Source organism: Cenococcum geophilum, assembly GCF_001692895.1.
Source record: "Cenococcum geophilum 1.58 unplaced genomic scaffold K441scaffold_34, whole genome shotgun sequence".
NCBI classification, from domain to species: domain Eukaryota; kingdom Fungi; phylum Ascomycota; class Dothideomycetes; order Gloniales; family Gloniaceae; genus Cenococcum; species Cenococcum geophilum.
This window is the reverse complement of record NW_027137592.1, coordinates 40,993-57,273: the sequence shown is the minus strand read 5'-3', so window position 1 is coordinate 57,273 and position 16,281 is coordinate 40,993. Positions and strand designations below refer to the sequence as shown.

Here is a 16,281-nt window from a genome sequence, read left to right as displayed (position 1 = left end):
AAGGGGGCGAGTTGAAGTTGGCTAAAAGAGTGCTATAAGACCCTAACTCCGGCGTCGGCTATTAATAAGTGGGAATTTTTAGGTCACGTAACCCTCCGCCTTTCTACTCTACTGTATAGCTGTAATAAAGATACTATTACTCTTTTTCCTACTTATTTCCCGTTTCTCTTTTTATAGTTATAGTATTACGGCTTTCCTCTAGGCGGCTATATACTGCATTAAGCAGCCTAAGGGCTGTTGCCGTCAGCTCTTTATATAAGCGCTATACATTATTAGTATTAGTAGTAGTAGTAAATTCTAACCTTCTAGGATCTTTAAAAGATACAATTATAGTTAGTACTATTTTTTTCGCTAAGAGATAGGGGAACTTTAAGAATATGGCATTAACGAGGATAATATAGAAAGAAACCTCCCTTCCTACCCTAGACCCCTCTAAGTTATCGCAGATAGCTCGCCTTATAAATAACTAGCTTCCTTATATGGTTCTAACCTATGTCCGCCTACTACCTATGTTCTAGAAGGGAGAAGGATATTATCTATAGGATATAGAGAATAGGCGATACTTGGACTTTATAGCTGGCATTACTATTAATACTCTAGGGCATTGTAACCCGGAGATAGTTAAGCTATTAGGATAATAGATCTATTACCTCCCACTACTACTAAATATCCTATCGCCTTATACAGCGCTCTAATCTCATTTAACTTCCTAGGCTTAAACTTTTATTTACACTTCTAACCTTTACTATAATCCCTAGACGGGCACACTTTCTAAACTCCTAATTAAGAAGACTACCGCCTTAGGTGCTATGCATATAGCTTTTAAGGCGTTTATCTGTAACTCTAGCTTTAAGGTAAATAAGGCTGTTATAAAATTCGCCTATAAAGTAGGCAAGACCATTAATCCCTCTAGCGTAAAGTATGAATTTATCTCCTTCTATAATTCCTTCTATAGTAGGACTATAGGCTCCCTCTCCGCTACCCTAAACCTAAAGTACTAGAAACTGTTTTCGCTAATAGTTTTTGGGTTTAGGTATAGAATATATAATAATATTAAAGGCGTTAACAACCTTATTACAGAGAATACCTATAGTGTTATTATTAAGCCTATTTAAGGCGAAGGCGGTATTAATATTACTACACTAGAGTTCCTTATAGCTCTAAGGAATAGGTATAATAAAGTTAGCGCCGTTCTTATCTATAACAAGATTTAGTGCGGCCTCTCCCGTATAGGGTAGCTCTGGGCCTATAGCGTACTACCTAAGGAAGTATACCCTAACATCCTAACCATAGCGAAAGCACTTAGGAATAGTTTCCCTATTGGCGCCACTATCGTTAATAAGGCCGTTGCTATAAAAATCGTGACCGGCGACTATGGCACCATATTCGGCGGAAATCCGCTAGGTACGCGAGTTACCTATTATATTCTCTCTCGTCTCTTAGACCTAGAACTGCAGAAATTAGTTTTAGAGAAGGAGTAGGCCTTCTAAAAGCATTTCTAGGCCCTTTAGCAGCGCTTCCTGGATATTATTATAGAAGTTAGGGGTAAAGGCCTTATTTTAGGCCTATAGCTAAACCAGGATCCGATGCCTATAGTTACTACGGCTTATAAGAAAGGGTTGTTAATTATTACGTGCGGGATAAACACGCTGTAATTTATGCTACTACTTATTATTACTAAAGCTAAGATTAAGTAGGGGATAAAGATCCTAGGGGATGCTATAGCGGCGGTATTTAAGGAAGTTAAGAGCGTAGAGAGAATAAAGGGGTAATAGGAGATGTAGTAGTTATAAGTTATAACGGAGTGCTTATTATAAAGGTGTGCTTATTTTAGGTCTAGTGTTTAGAGTTTAGGTTTAGACAAAAGCTTTATAATAACTAAGATAACGAGTTCTAGCCTCTTTAAGAATTTAATCCAGATCTTAATATTTTATAAAACTCTAAAATGAAATTAACACCTTTATCCCTCTTTAGTAATACTTTACTAGTCTAAACTCTAATCTTAACCTACTATAAAATTCAGCCTTAAAAACCTTAGGCCTAATTTAGCTTACCTTAAACTAATCTAATCTTAGTGCCTCTGATGGCCTTATATATTATTAGCTTTTAATACCTAAAAGTTTAAATTTCCTAATCTAGTATATTGTGGCTCCATTAAGGGCACTATAATTAATACTAGGCAATTAATATTTTTCGCTAATATGCCCTAATGCGGTAATTAGATTAGATTATTAGCGCGGTTTAGATTAGAGATTGTACTAGTGGAGACTTGAGCGGCTTAAGTATATAGGGTATACGAGCTTTAGCGTCTCCCCCTGTTACGCAGCACAGCATATACGCAATTTCGCTTTCTTATACACTAGAGAACTTTAAGTTTAACTCTTATAATTAAGCTTAAAAATTAAAGACTTTACCTTTCTTATAAGTATATATACCTTACTTAGGAGTATATAGCCTTTTTTGTAAGTACACAGTACGTACGCTAGATAGTGCACTTAACTAAATATATTGACAGCGAAATTACGTATAAACCGTGCTGCGGAAGACGCTAGAGCTTATACACCCTATAGTGCACTATAACCCCTTTACACTACGTCTAAGACTTACTCTATAATTAATAGTTTTCTATCGTACTTCCTAATATAGTAATTACCTAAGATTACTAGTGCTATCTCTAGGATAGTTAGGCGGGAGCATGAGGCAATAGGGGACGGCAAGAGCCCTTTATAGTATTGAAAATTGTAGCTTAAAATGCTAACGTAGAGCGCTCTGCAATTAATACTTTTTCTATAAATTTCCTAATGCGTTAATCGCATTAAATTACTAGCGCCGCTTTGGCGAGGGATCTAGACCCCTTACATATAACCTAGTAATTTACTTAGTACGCTAAGATTGCATTGCCTACCTAGTATAGTATACACCTACCGCAACTCTTAGCTATCTATACTCCCTACTATACTTTTTTTCCTTAACCCTAGTAATTATATAAGCTTCCTAGTACGACTTTAAGAACGGCGCTTATGACGACAAGTTTGGCTAGACAGACTACCTAACATATAGTTAAGGCAGTTTAATTATTAGGATCTTCTATGTCTGTAATATAGCTAGCTAAAAACAGCTTAAGCCTTAGTATATTATAACCCCATTTACGGCGCCGGAACGACTCCTATGCAATTAACACTTTTTCTACTTAATTCCCTAACCTAGTAATCGCGCTACACTACTAGCGCTGATTTGGACCGGAATTTAGAATAGCGCGATGCTTTAGTATATTATAATTCTCTTTATAGTTTCCTCTCTGTTTACCCGTTAAAATAGGTTATACAGTTACTAATAACAGCCAGCTAAATTAAATTAATAGAATAAGACCCGTGCTTAGGAATATACAGCTAGTGATATTACTTAATTTCTTATATAAAAGTAATATATAAGCTTATTCTTTGGAGTTAAGTCGCTTAGTATAAGGTAGCTAGCAGTTATCTTTCCTATAGAACGGTATTTTATATATATCGTAGCTAAATAAAGTACTTGGCGCCTTCTTCCTCTATTAGTCCTTACTATTGGGTAGAGGCTATAGCTTAAAAGGAAGTTTTTTCGCGGTCTTATTTAATAAAACGCTATATTAAGTCTTCTAAACAAGATTTACTAATTCTACTACGATTGCGAGGCATGGTAGTGGTATAGTTAATAACTAAATTCTATATTAATATACGTGTTACTCGTGTACGGTCCTTTCTCTATTATATCCTAATAGGTTAAGGGGTATATATCTAGAAGAACTAGGTATTTAATACTTTTCTATAAACTTTCCTAATTAGATAATTATATTAAACTACTAGCACGGTTCTAAAGTAATAATTAAGTCTAGACTGTAAAAGTATGTTTATATAAAGGAGCTACTAGGTATAAGTGATCTAACTTATTAAGGAAAGTTAGAGGCTAAAGTATTTAATGGGTTAAGCTAGGGGTTATGCTAATGGCCTTAAAAGATAGAAACGTATATATAACTATAGCTGCTGATCTTTCTCTAGAGTTATAGATATATAAATAGCCGTTACTTTTTAAAGATATAAAAGGGAAGGATATATAACATTAAACTGACCAAATAGCACTACTACTGCTATATATCTATTTGTATGTTTTAATATATATACTCTATATCTCTAGCCTTCTAATATACCTTTCTAACCCTAAGAATCGTAAACATTATGGGCAATATCCCCTATGGCGTTGGCGGTACCCCGTCTTCTGCTATCCCTATTAACCCTCCCGTTAGCCCCTTTATCCTACGCCCGAGTAAATTATCTTCACTCGCTAAACTAACGATGCTCTTCCTCCTATTCTTCGTACCCTTTGCCGCGCGCCTCCCCCTCACGTTTACGCTCCTATTCCCTATAACCTCCTCCCCAGCCTTATCCTGTCTCCCCCTCCCCTTCCCTATACTCCCACGCACTATTATTTTAAGCGGCCTATCCTTATCCGCCGACAACGTTCCTAACCTCCGATGGTGCCGCTAACTTCCCTTCCCCTTCTTTGCTAGCCTACCGACAGCAGCATCCAACCCTGCCGTTACACCAAAATAGTCCGCCCGCCCCCTTCTTACACACTTCCTACTCCCCAGCACCCCCACCGCCGCAGCGCGCGCTTCCTCCTCCTCCGCCTCCACCTACGCAAAACACTCGCCTATCTAGCGCGTACACCGGAAAATATGCGTCTAGCCCTCCGGGAACACCCCTACGAACTGTAAGAAGCCGTAGCTGATCCCTGGAACTAGCGCGACCTCGACAGTGTCCTCCTTGCGGAACTTAGCCTGCCGCCGCGCCCACTTAAGCCCTAGCTCGCGCGCATTAAGCTATGCCGCGCGCTTCGCCTGCTGTAGCCGCCCCACGAAGATGACCGTGTTGTTGACAAGCGGGTCGCGCTCGCCGGTTAGGAAGTATGTCTTAGGGAACTTAGCTAGGAGGGATTTAGGGGCGAGTAAGGGGGAGAGAAGGAAGTTGGTTAAGAAGTTGGGGTGGTTATATAGGCCGATATAGAGAATTATTATGGCGCGCATTATTTTGGGGCTTAGGATTTGGTTATTAAAGTATAAGATTATAGAGGATATAGCCAGGCGGGTTTTTAGCACGTAGGTAGGAGGTGTGGGGGCGGTTATAGTATCTATAGGAGACACGGTAGTGGGGGATAGGGCAGCTGTAGTAGTGCTAGGTGCTTTAGCTAGAGCGGCTATGCTGTCTTTACCTGTGTGGGCGGCGGAGAGGCGGATTATAGTCTTGGTAGATTTAATAAGGTAATAGGATAAGTTAGTCTTGGGTTTCTGCAGATTGTTTAGAGATAAATTCTTAGCACTATAATATGCCTTAGTCGTTTTTACTAACGACTTAAAAGAATTAAGCTGCTAAGCTATTAATAAGTGACTAATATAACTTTTACCGTAAGTTAACAGATAAAGTATAAGCCGGAGTTATTAAGTAGTTTAATTGTAATCCCTATACTAAAAGACCCTTAGTCGTTTATAACTTTAATAGTAGATATTTTGCGGCTATAAGAGCTATTTGCGTCTATATATCAATTTTATCTAACTCTTTTTTAATAATAGGACTAGTCCAGATGAAACTCTTGCTATAGCATTTATTTATATTAATCGCTTTTATAAATTTACACGCTCTATAAAAGCAGCCCTAGCTTTAGACCTTAATGTTAATTGTCCTTTAAGCAAATGTATATAGCACTAACTATTAATATACGTATACTAGACTCTTACGCTAGTATCTCTCTCCCTCGCTTTAAAGAGTTCTAAAGTACCTTACTAATTGCGTAAATTTCTACTTCCTATATAGCGTCTCGTTTAGTTAAATAACCCTTCCGTAAAACCGTTAACCTTTCCCTTTTCTCTCTATAATAGTCTCCGTGCCACTTTTGTCCAAGCTAAGTTAATACTTCTTTATATTTTGAAATTTAAGTTGCGCCTTATGCTCCTATTAGACTTTCTTTCGCGCTATCTTAACCGGATAATTAGCGAGGTTAATACAGGTGGAAGAGGTTAGGGTGGTACTAAAGATTATAATAGATATAGGAAGGAATATAGAGATAAGCATTAGATGGTAGATCTAATAGATACTTAGCTAGGTAGAGCGTGTAGGCTAAAAGCTATAGATGCGTACGTTATCTATTTATAATATATAGCTTTAGTAAGCTAATCCGTACTATTAGATATAAAAACTATTAGCTATTTAATTTTTTCCCTACTAGAGCGCTTGCTATAGCTTATATATATATTACCTTTTAAGACTACAGACTTAATATTGGGAGTAATAAGAGTATTTAGCTAGAAGAAGTAATAAGCGGGAAAGTTGATATAGAAGATTTTAACAAAGTAGTAAATATTTTAGGTTTATAAAAAAGGTGCCGCTAGAAAGCTTACTCTTATAAGTAAGTTTTTATATTTTATTCTATACACTTATTACCTACTTAGTATCTTTCTCGCCTTATATTATAGTAATACTTAGACATCTAAATAACTAAGCAGGCTTAGGGATACTGTAGCTACTTCCTAAATACTAGGGTCTGATTAAATATTTCGGATTTACCTAGTTAATATTCCTAAACGTACTAAGAGCTTAACTTAACCCCGAAAAGTATATTTTGGAGGCCTCTTTTCCTTTCCACTCTTATTCTAGGAGTTTTGGCTCCATATTTTATTATTTATACTTTTTAGTAAATACTAAAGTAGAAGACCTGCTATATATTAGATCTTAATTTGCCGATTAAGGGAGCCTAAGTACCGCTAGCAGGTTCGATAAGCTGGGGCGATTTTTAGGCGATAACGCCAGCTAGTAAATTAGCCCTATAAGTGCCTCTTTGGGTAATAAACTGCGCTACCGCCCCAAAATACTATTCGCGACGGAAGGAATAATAAAAATAAGCCTCTAAGGCACAGCGCTTATATACGTCAGCCTCCTTCCCCCGCCTATTACCTAAAAGGAAAAGTTAGTGTAGACCTTAAACACGCATTTCTATATCAAGTCAGCTTTTCCATTATTAGTAAGCATTTTTTTCACTATCTTAGCCACATTAGCATCTTTTCTTATTTCTTTCACTTCCCTATATCTTAAGTGCGTTATTATCCTTCTTACCCCTAGTATCTAATATAATATATTATTTCTAGTTTTATTAAATATTGTAAAGTAATCTCTAAATATTATTTGTTCTTTTCTTCCTTAAGAGCTATATTTAGTTTACCATAGACCTAACAATCTTGCTTATTAAGCTACTAAATAGTAGGATCTTTCTTTTTACTAAACATTCTATCTTTAGCATCCCAAAAGCAGCATAGCGCCATTATATTCGGCAACTACAGCTATGCCGTCTATAGCCTAATGCGATTATTTTACTATATATAAAAGTTAGCCTTCTTCTTAACCCGCAGTAAGAACTATTAAAGCCGTTTATTCTATATCTCCTCCCTCCTATATCCCTTATATCCTCTATATAATCTTTTAAAATCTCTTACAATATATCTTATTATAACTCTCTTCTTTACTCTTACTCTATCCCTTACAGCTAGCTCCTTACTCTTCCCCGCTAACGCCTATAAACGCGCGACCGACTACTTAGGCTAGGAAACGCAATTAACCTTCTTCGGCTACCCTAATAACTGCGACTTAACTAGGTGCTATTACTTAGAAATAGTATACTAATGCAGCAACCCTAACGGGTTATCGCGCAATGGCGCCTAAGGCGACGGCTCGTATAACAACCCGCTCTTAGTGGCCTTTTAGCTAGGTGGCAACTTCTAGTAATATAGAATTATTTATATTGCGTATTTGCAGAAGTTTAGGATTTTAGATAGCCTATACGCTAGCTATAATACAAACTATCTAGATATCTAGATTAATAGTAGCTGTAGTAATAATATAAGTAATGTATATAGTTACAAGGATTTATTAACACCGGGTTTGGATTAGTACATTCTCCCTTTACCCCTTATACCTTCTCTTATTCCCTATCCTCTATACTTTCTCCTTTTCTAAATCTTTCTACGTAAAGCTTAATATACTATCCGTCCTTCCTATACCTTAATGCTAATGCAGCGACTTAGATATATCTACTATAGTATTATAGCTAACGACCTAAGCGTCTTTAACGTTAACTCCTCCCCGCTTTACGACAGTAGCTTATAAACGTATATTAGTTATATATATAACCAAAAGCAAAAGAAGCGCGATAAGGCGGGCGAGGCGTAAAGCCTAGTGCCGAAGAGCAACGGCTTAATTCTACGTAAGCTACTTAGGAAGCGCTAGACGGGGGCTTATACAGAGAATAGCTGCTAGTATCCGTTATATTAGTGGAATAAGAAGGCGTAGAGGGTTTAGGCTAGGTAGAAGTTATTTACAGGCGATAGTAGAGCTAGAAAACTGTTTAAGTTTTATTTTTATATCTCTAGAACTAGTTATAAAGCTATTATCCTTTAGACTTTAAAACAATCTAAGATTCCGCTAGGTATATTATCTCTTCTTTATACCTACAGTTCTAAGTATACTACTACATTTCTTTACTAAATAAAAAACCCTTTAGATCTTTTATAAGTATTCTAGTTACCTTCTAGGCCTTATCTACTCTATAGCTTACTCTGCAGTTATATAGTTAATATATAAAAGCCTAACACACTAATATTTATAAGCTTTAGCTAGGGATCGTCCTATAGACTATTTTATAAACCTATAAAGATAAGGAGTTAGTTAACGATTAAGATATAAATATAATTTATAACTAAAGATTCCCTAAGGATAATAGTATAAATAGGGGACGATTAACTAAATTACTTAATACTTGCCGAAAAATTCAACCACTCCATTATATTCTTTAATTATAGCCCTATCGCTCTTATTATAACTTAAGTACTTACCTTTAGTCTGCGCCTAATTATCCCTAAGATACCAATATTGGTCGTTATATAGGCGGTTAAGATCCGTTATCTAGGGGTTGACTAGCTAATAGCACGCAATTGCTTTTAGTCTGAAAGTATATCTGAGAAACTATAATAACTTAAGTTAGTCTAGGATTGAGCTTTGTGTATAAGCTAAAGCCTTAATATTTTAGCTAAATGCCGCGTGGCTATAGATAATGGTGTATTTGCAAGGCTACGATATAGTTAACATTTATATTATTAATGGCTTTTAGCCCCTACTATTGCGATCCTAAGATTAATTAACATATTTGCGCCTCCTAATTTAATTTCTGCAGATTATGGCCTTTATACACTGCATCTATAAACATATTATTAGTAAGTAGGCTTAACTTTAAATCCCTTATAGTTTAGCTCATTCCTAAATAGGGCTAACGCTTACCTATTAAGGCTAGCAGTTAGGGTTGTATAGAAACGTACCGGTTTTAATACGTTTTATACGGTACTAAAACGTTTTAACTATACGCGTTTCATATAAAACAAACCTGGTATATTTTAACTGTTTTAGTGTTTTATAGGTTTAGCTAACGAAATAAGGTTTCCCTTGTGGTTTCCCTCCTTGTCGGAATAAGGGAATTATATGTTTACTACCCATGCTTACGCTGCTAAATTCTGCCATATTCTGCCAACCCTGAATTCAGCCAATTAGGATTTTCCATCCCCGGGATAGAAAATCGCCATTAGCTTGCTTACTACTAGCGCCTTAGCGGCCCTCGCGATATGTCTATATGCTACCCCTAACAATAGATAGAAAAGATAGATTAATTAATATAATAACCTTCCCCTTATACCTAGGTGTATACCCCTATGATACCTATACTCCTAGTTTCCCTTTTCTAAACCTTCTATCCTAATACCCTTCTACCTCTACTATGGCTTTTTAAGATAATGTCTCTACTGTTTTGGATTTTACGAAGTATATATAAGACGAAGACGACAACTCTTGCCTAGTATCCCAAGCTAGCACTACTGACAGCGACGAAATCTTATGCCGAGAGAGGGTAAAGGCAAATAAGGAGCTATGGTCTTATACTTATAAAGCAAATGGTTTTAAGAAAGTAAGGGATAGGTTTTGCTATTAGATATACTATTATAAGCATTGCAGTAGCTATAAGGGCACTCTAAATGCTAAAAGATTCCGTATATACCTTAAAAGCTACAGTATAAGTGTTAGCTCTACGCCCCTAGGTCTAATAAAGAGAGCTTTTAACAACATAATAGTAGACGTCTTTAGCAGGAAAATGACTTTATAAGAGTAGCGAGACCTAGATGAAGAAAAGACCCTTTAAGTAGCTATTAAAGTACCTGAATTTAAGGAAGCCTATACACGACTTATTACTATCTAAAACCTACCTTTCTCACTACTTAATTGGCCTGAATTTTGGGCTGTTATTCTATTAGTCAACTATATGGCTAAAGAGACTCTTAAACTCGCGCGAAAAGATGTTTTAAACCTCATCGAATCAACCTATATCCTCCACCGCGAAGAGCTTATTAAAAAGCTTAAGAACTCCCTTTCCTTAGTCTACTTTTTAATTGATATATAGATATTGCTAGCAAATATAGGGTTCCAGGCAATTATAGTATATTAGGTAAATGCAGAGACTCGCTATACAGAGACTGCCTTATTATTACTTAAAGAATTTAAGGGAGCTTATAGTGGTAAGGAGTAGGTAGAGGTCTTTCTTTAAGTTATAAGAGAGGCTAGTCTAGAAGATAAACTCGGCTTCTTTATATTAAATAATCATGGTTTAAACGATGTTATACTACGCTATATTGCAGAGGAGATTAAGAACTTTAACCCAGTCCTTTATTAAGTACATTGCTTTAGCTATAATCTTAATTGTATTGCTTAAGTATTTCTTTTTAGATCTATAGTAAAGCAAGGAGAAGAATAATAGGACGAGGATAAGGCAATTAAGATAGCTATTTGGGATATTGCTAAACTCTAAGACGAGCTTTAAGGTTAAGGATTATAAAGTAAAGAAGATATTGCTAAAGAGTTTCATAAGCATGGCAGTCTTAGTAAACTCTACAACTATAACATCTTCTTTTGCTCTTCTCCCAGTCGATTTCAAGCCTTCCTTACGGCAGTTGGCTGAGTAATTCCTATAGATAATAATACGCGGTGGAACTCCTAGCTAGATAAGGTTACTATCGCTTTATAGAAGCGTAAGGAATTTATATCCTAGACGGAAGATTACTAGTAGGAGCTTAGTAATAATGTTCTTATAAGAGACGACTAGCAAGAGCTTAAAGACATTAGAGAAATCCTTTAACCTCTTAAGACCTATATAAAGAACATAGAAGGGTATACCGCTACGCTTTATATAACCTTTAATAACATAGAATTTCTTATCTGCTACTTTACCTAAATATAGAAGAGGTTTAAGGGTAACGCTTAAATGACTATAAGGTTAATGGCAGCTTAGTATAAGTTTAATAAGTACTATAAGTTCACTAATAATACACCCGTTTACGCGGCAGTAGCTCTTCTTTACCCCTAACTACGCGAAGTATACCTTAGGAAGGTATAGTTAGGCAAGGAGTAGTAAAAGTGGATTAAGCCTACTATTACTAAGGTTCGAAACCTATGGAGGGACTATTTTAAGCCAGAGAGCGTATAACCAGTAGATCTTGACTTAATTAAAGATCTAATTACACGCTTTATTACTGAAATAACTGTTTTAATAACAACCGTTAATAAATTCGATGACTTTATTAAGGTATAACTCTAATAATTGCTTATTACTCTAGCTAATATTTATAAAGCGTACAAACCTCTATTAGCAATTAATTACCTCTTAACTAATGTGTTATAGTGCTGCAATGAAGTAGACTAAATAACTACGTTATAGTATAAAGAGGGGAAGAAGGTGGAAAGGGGGTATTATATATAAATAGTAGGGCCGGCCGCTAAGTCGCTAGTAGTGGGCCAGCTAATAGTAGGGAATAGTACGAGATAGTATAAAACAGTATGCGTTAGGTTAGTGCCGTAACAGTACTCCTCTCCCCTAGACGGTTTGGTCCCTAAACTAAATAAATAACTTAAAAATAGGTAGTATACGGGGTTGCCTATTTTCTACCGCAAAGATATTAGTTCCGTTTACCGCCCTTAACTAAGCTAATAGCGATTTTTTATGCCGGGCATAGAAAATCCTAATTAGTTAGTTTAGTAAGTAAGGTCGGCAGAACTCCACACCGCTACCTAAATCGGTCCGTATAGCGTTTCTTGGCAAGAATTTGGCTAATTAGATAACTTTAACCGCCGGTTAAAGTTCTATAACATCTTAACCACCACAAATTTTAATGCGGTAGTCGGCCGTAACCTTAGCGTAACTTTTCTTTATCTTGTACCCAGTTTAGGGGTCTTAGCTTCTTAGGGTGTTACTTATAAAAGCGCTATACAGCTTATTTATAACCCTTTAGGTCTTCCTTTAGCTGCTAGGTTATATCCTTATAATATTTCTATTTAATCTTATAAGTTAGGCCCTAGGGGTCTTTATTATATATATTAAGGATTTTCTTAAACTCCTATTTGTCTTCTATATTACCGTTATTATCTCTCTCTGCTACTCGTCCTTATATATTATAGCGCTCTATAATATTAATATTTACTTAGCTAGGGATCTCTTTAGCAGCCTAAAGGCGGACCTTAGATATATAAAAGGATTTATTTACTTAGATATAGTCTAGGAGGTTTATTATAACTACCCTTTAGTATACTATAAGTACGGGGTATAGGCCGTCCTATTTATCGTCCTATTTCTTCTTAGGTCTATTTATCTTTATATTTTCTAAGCTAACTATAACTATATCACCTTCGTAGAATAACGCGCTCTTATCCCTACGGGTATTAGTATTATCTTTATAGCGTTACTATAAAATCCAGGCTAGGGCCTTAAGCTATATTAATATCCGCTTAAAGCAGTTGGCTATAGAGTCTACGCGGAAGAACTCCTTCTTTGCTTATACTAATAGTGTTAGTAAGTAGGGGCCAGTAGGCTTAATTCCAAGGTAAGGGTTAAAGCTATAGTTTATAAAAAATGGGGAGATGCCTATGCTTTTATTAACTTAGTTATTTATAGCAAACTTAGTAAGCGGTAGGTAGTTAACCTAGTCGTCCTATATAAAGCTAACAAAAGTATAAAGGTATTTATTTACGGCGGCGTTAATAATTTTGGTTTAGCCGTCCGTTTCTAGGTACTAGGCTAAGCTTAGTCGCAAGGTTGTCTTAAGGTGTTTACTTAGTTATTACCAGAAGTCGCTAACAAATTATATACCGTAATTGGAGATAATTGTGCTTAGTGCACTATAGAGCTTATATACGTTATTAATAAAGCTATTAATTAACTCCTCTATTAAGAGTCCTATTACTAGAATAAGGTATCACATTTTAATTAGGCGGTCTATAATAACAAGGATATATTTATATACCTTACCGTAGCGTTAGTATACTAGCAGCGTTATAATATAGTTAATTAAGATATTGGTTTACGGGTGGGTAGGTAATTCTAGTAGCTTTAGGAAACCGGGTAGGACAGAATAGGGGGTCTTAGTGCAAAAGTATAGGGCATAGTTTTTAATAAAGGTAGCCGTGAACTGGGAGATTCCTAGCTACCAGTATATTCGGTTTAAGAGGTTAAGAGTCTTAACCCGGCTAGGGTAACTAGCGGGGCCGCTGCTATAAGAGCGATAGGTAACTTCTAGGCGGAGGTCTAGGGCGTTAGGGATAAAGAGATATTAGCGGAAGTAAATCTGTCCGTCAATAATACTATATTCTAACTTATCGCAATAAAGTAATTTCCTAATTTTCTTTAGCTAATAACAAGCTTTCCGATTACGTAGGGCTGCTACTATATCTTTTACGAGTTTGTTCTCCTAGTATCCTAGCTAAATTAACTTATCTAGTAACTTTTTAGCTATTTTAGGGTCTAGAGTAGCTATAAACTTTGTGTTATTAGAGTTATGGGACTTATATAGTAATTCTTCTAAGATTATAGGGTTAACTTTCTAGGGCGGTATAACGACTTAGGCTTAGTAGCGGAGGCGTTTATTATTAGCGTCCTTAGGCCTTATTCCTAGTAGCTAGCTTAGGGCGTTAGGGAGCGTGGCTTTATTACTAGGTCTATATATAATTACAAAGTTAAACTATAAAAGGAACTCTGCCTACCAGACTTAGCGCTAGTTTAGCTACTTAGTAGTTATAAATATCTATAGGTTCTTATAGTCGGTGATAATTTTAAACAGCTCCTTAGTCCCTTATAGCTTAGGACGCTATTCCTCTAAAGCCTTAATAATAGCTAGGAGTTCTTTATTATAGATCTTATAGTTATATTCCGGCACGGAGTACTTTACGGAGAAGAATGCGACCAGTTTTAATTTTCCGTTATTATTATACTAGGAAAGGACTCCGCTAAAAGCCTAATTTAATACGTTTATCTCTACCACTATTTTCTTCGTGTAGTTATAGTATGCTAGTACTAGTGCTGAAGTAAAGGCTCCCTTAAGGGCCTTAAACGATTTAGCTTGTTTTAGTCCCTATAGCCATCCGATATCCTTCTTTAGAAGTTTTATTATAGGTATAGTAATAGCAAAGTAGCCTTAGATAAATCGTTGGTAGAAGTTCGCAAAGCCGAGAAATTATTATAGTTCTTTAATTAATGTCGGGTCCTTCCATTCCTATAAGGCCTATATCTTCTTAGGGTCTATAGTTATGCTATTAGTCGAGATAATTAAGCCGAGGTATTTTGTTTTAGTAGAGTAAAACTTAAACTTATTAATATTAATCTAAAGTCTAGCATTACCGAGTTTTTAGATAACTTTATTTACATACTTAGTATACTTAGCGCGTGTTTTAGAAAAGATAAGGACATCGTTAAGGTAGGCAGTATAGTAGTTATTAAGGGCGTTATATAGAATATAGTTAATATAGTTTTAGAACGTAGCGGGTGCGTTATAGAGGCTAAATAGTGTAACTAGTATCTTATAGAGTCCGAACCGGGTAATAAATGCTATAAGCTACTTATAGCCCTCCGCAATCCAGATCTAGTTAAACGCAGCAATTATATTAAGTTTAGTAAAGTACTTGGCGCTATAAAGTACGTTAAGTGTCTTATAAATTAGTGGCAGTGGGTATTAATTCTTAATAGTAACTATATTTAGGCCTTAGTAGTTATAGTAGATTTATATACCGCCGCCAGGCTTAGTAGCGAGGAGAAGTGGTACGGTAGCTGGTAAGGTTAATTCGCGGATAAAACCCTTATCCAGTATCTTATTAATCCACTTCTTTATATACCTAAGTTTAGTAGGTAAGAGTGGTCTATTTTTATAGTATAGGGCCTAGTTTCTGGGGGTAATCTTAATTTTATAGTCCTATAGTCGGTAAGGGGGTAGCTTATCTACGTTTTTAGGGAGAAAGTGCTTAATATATTTACTAAACTCCTTTAGTAGGTATTATAGAATGTCTTCGCGGGTTAATCCTAGTTTGCCTTTTAGGAATTTTTTAACATCGGTATTAACTATCTTCCGACGTAAAAGCTTAGGTTTAGTTTTTAGATTTATCTTAAGGAAGTTATAAAAATAGGGGGGGAGCGCTTTATAGGCTTCCTTTATTATATAGTTGCCTTCTACTAGCCAGCGGAAAGACTTTTCTAATAGGTTTAGTACTTCTATTAGGCCTATAGGCAGCTTTTTAAGCAGCTGTTAGTGCTTATCTTGTTTAACTAGTTCTACTAGCTCCGCTATATAGATCCTTATCACCTTTACGTCTTTTTATTTATAGAACTGGGTAAAATTAATAGCATAGGTGTATTTAATATCGTCTAGGTTAGGGCGTATCTGGCTCTCTAGTGCTACGGCTAGGCTAGCACGGCTTAATTAGCCCGGGGGGGCGGAAATAAGGCGGCGGCCCTATACGGTACGCGTGGGAGATAGGTATAAGGTTAGGCATTACGGTGGCGCGGTTTCTATTATCCGGGTCTTAGTAGTTCTATAGCTAGTCCTTGCTATAACGTAAGCTGTAATATATATATATAGCATATAGCTTAGTTCTAGGTGTTAGGCTAGGCGGCTAGGGTTTAAATAGTGCCTAGGTTAGGGTTAGTTTTTTAATAGTGGCGGCGCAAAGCGGACCTTCTTCCTTAGTCTCGGTAGGGCTGGCTAGCCCATCGTTTTAGTCTTAAGTGCTAGGTTAGTCTAGTCTTCCACTATCTTATTTCTTTACAGCTGTATAGGCTCCCCTTTATTAGGAACGTCTTCTACTATTAGGGCTTTATATATAGTCCTAGGCGCTAGGCTTAGTAGTGCTAAGT

General features: G+C 36.2%; 2 protein-coding genes across 2 annotated transcripts; both read left to right on the top strand.

Annotated features, from left to right (window-relative positions):
* Positions 1 to 479: 479 nt before the first annotated feature.
* On the top strand, positions 480 to 1,655 carry K441DRAFT_688562 (PLP-dependent transferase; the record flags this gene model as incomplete). Its single annotated transcript, XM_067652207.1, has 9 exons — positions 480 to 494; positions 543 to 620; positions 759 to 994; positions 1,034 to 1,094; positions 1,149 to 1,213; positions 1,253 to 1,404; positions 1,444 to 1,463; positions 1,512 to 1,538; positions 1,572 to 1,655. The coding sequence occupies 9 exons, from the start codon at positions 480 to 482 to the stop codon at positions 1,653 to 1,655; spliced, it is 738 nt and encodes a 245-aa protein (XP_067501462.1).
* A 2,471-nt stretch (positions 1,656 to 4,126) lies between these two features.
* Positions 4,127 to 4,644, top strand: K441DRAFT_663592 (uncharacterized protein). Its single transcript, XM_067649221.1, has 2 exons — positions 4,127 to 4,507; positions 4,541 to 4,644. Exons 1-2 carry the CDS (start codon positions 4,209 to 4,211, stop codon positions 4,581 to 4,583), a joined length of 342 nt encoding a protein of 113 aa, XP_067501461.1. The 5' UTR covers positions 4,127 to 4,208; the 3' UTR covers positions 4,584 to 4,644.
* Positions 4,645 to 16,281: the final 11,637 nt, after the last annotated feature.

What these genes read in the sequence shown, in the direction of transcription:
- K441DRAFT_663592 (XM_067649221.1), top strand. Translation starts at nt 4,209, where the DNA reads ATGGGCAATATCCCCTATGGCGTTGGCGGTACCCCGTCTTCTGCTATC. An exon ending in AACGTTCCTAACCTCCGATG is followed by an intron (nt 4,508 to 4,540) that starts GTGCCGCTAACT and finishes CTTCTTTGCTAG; the next exon opens with CCTACCGACAGCAGCATCCA.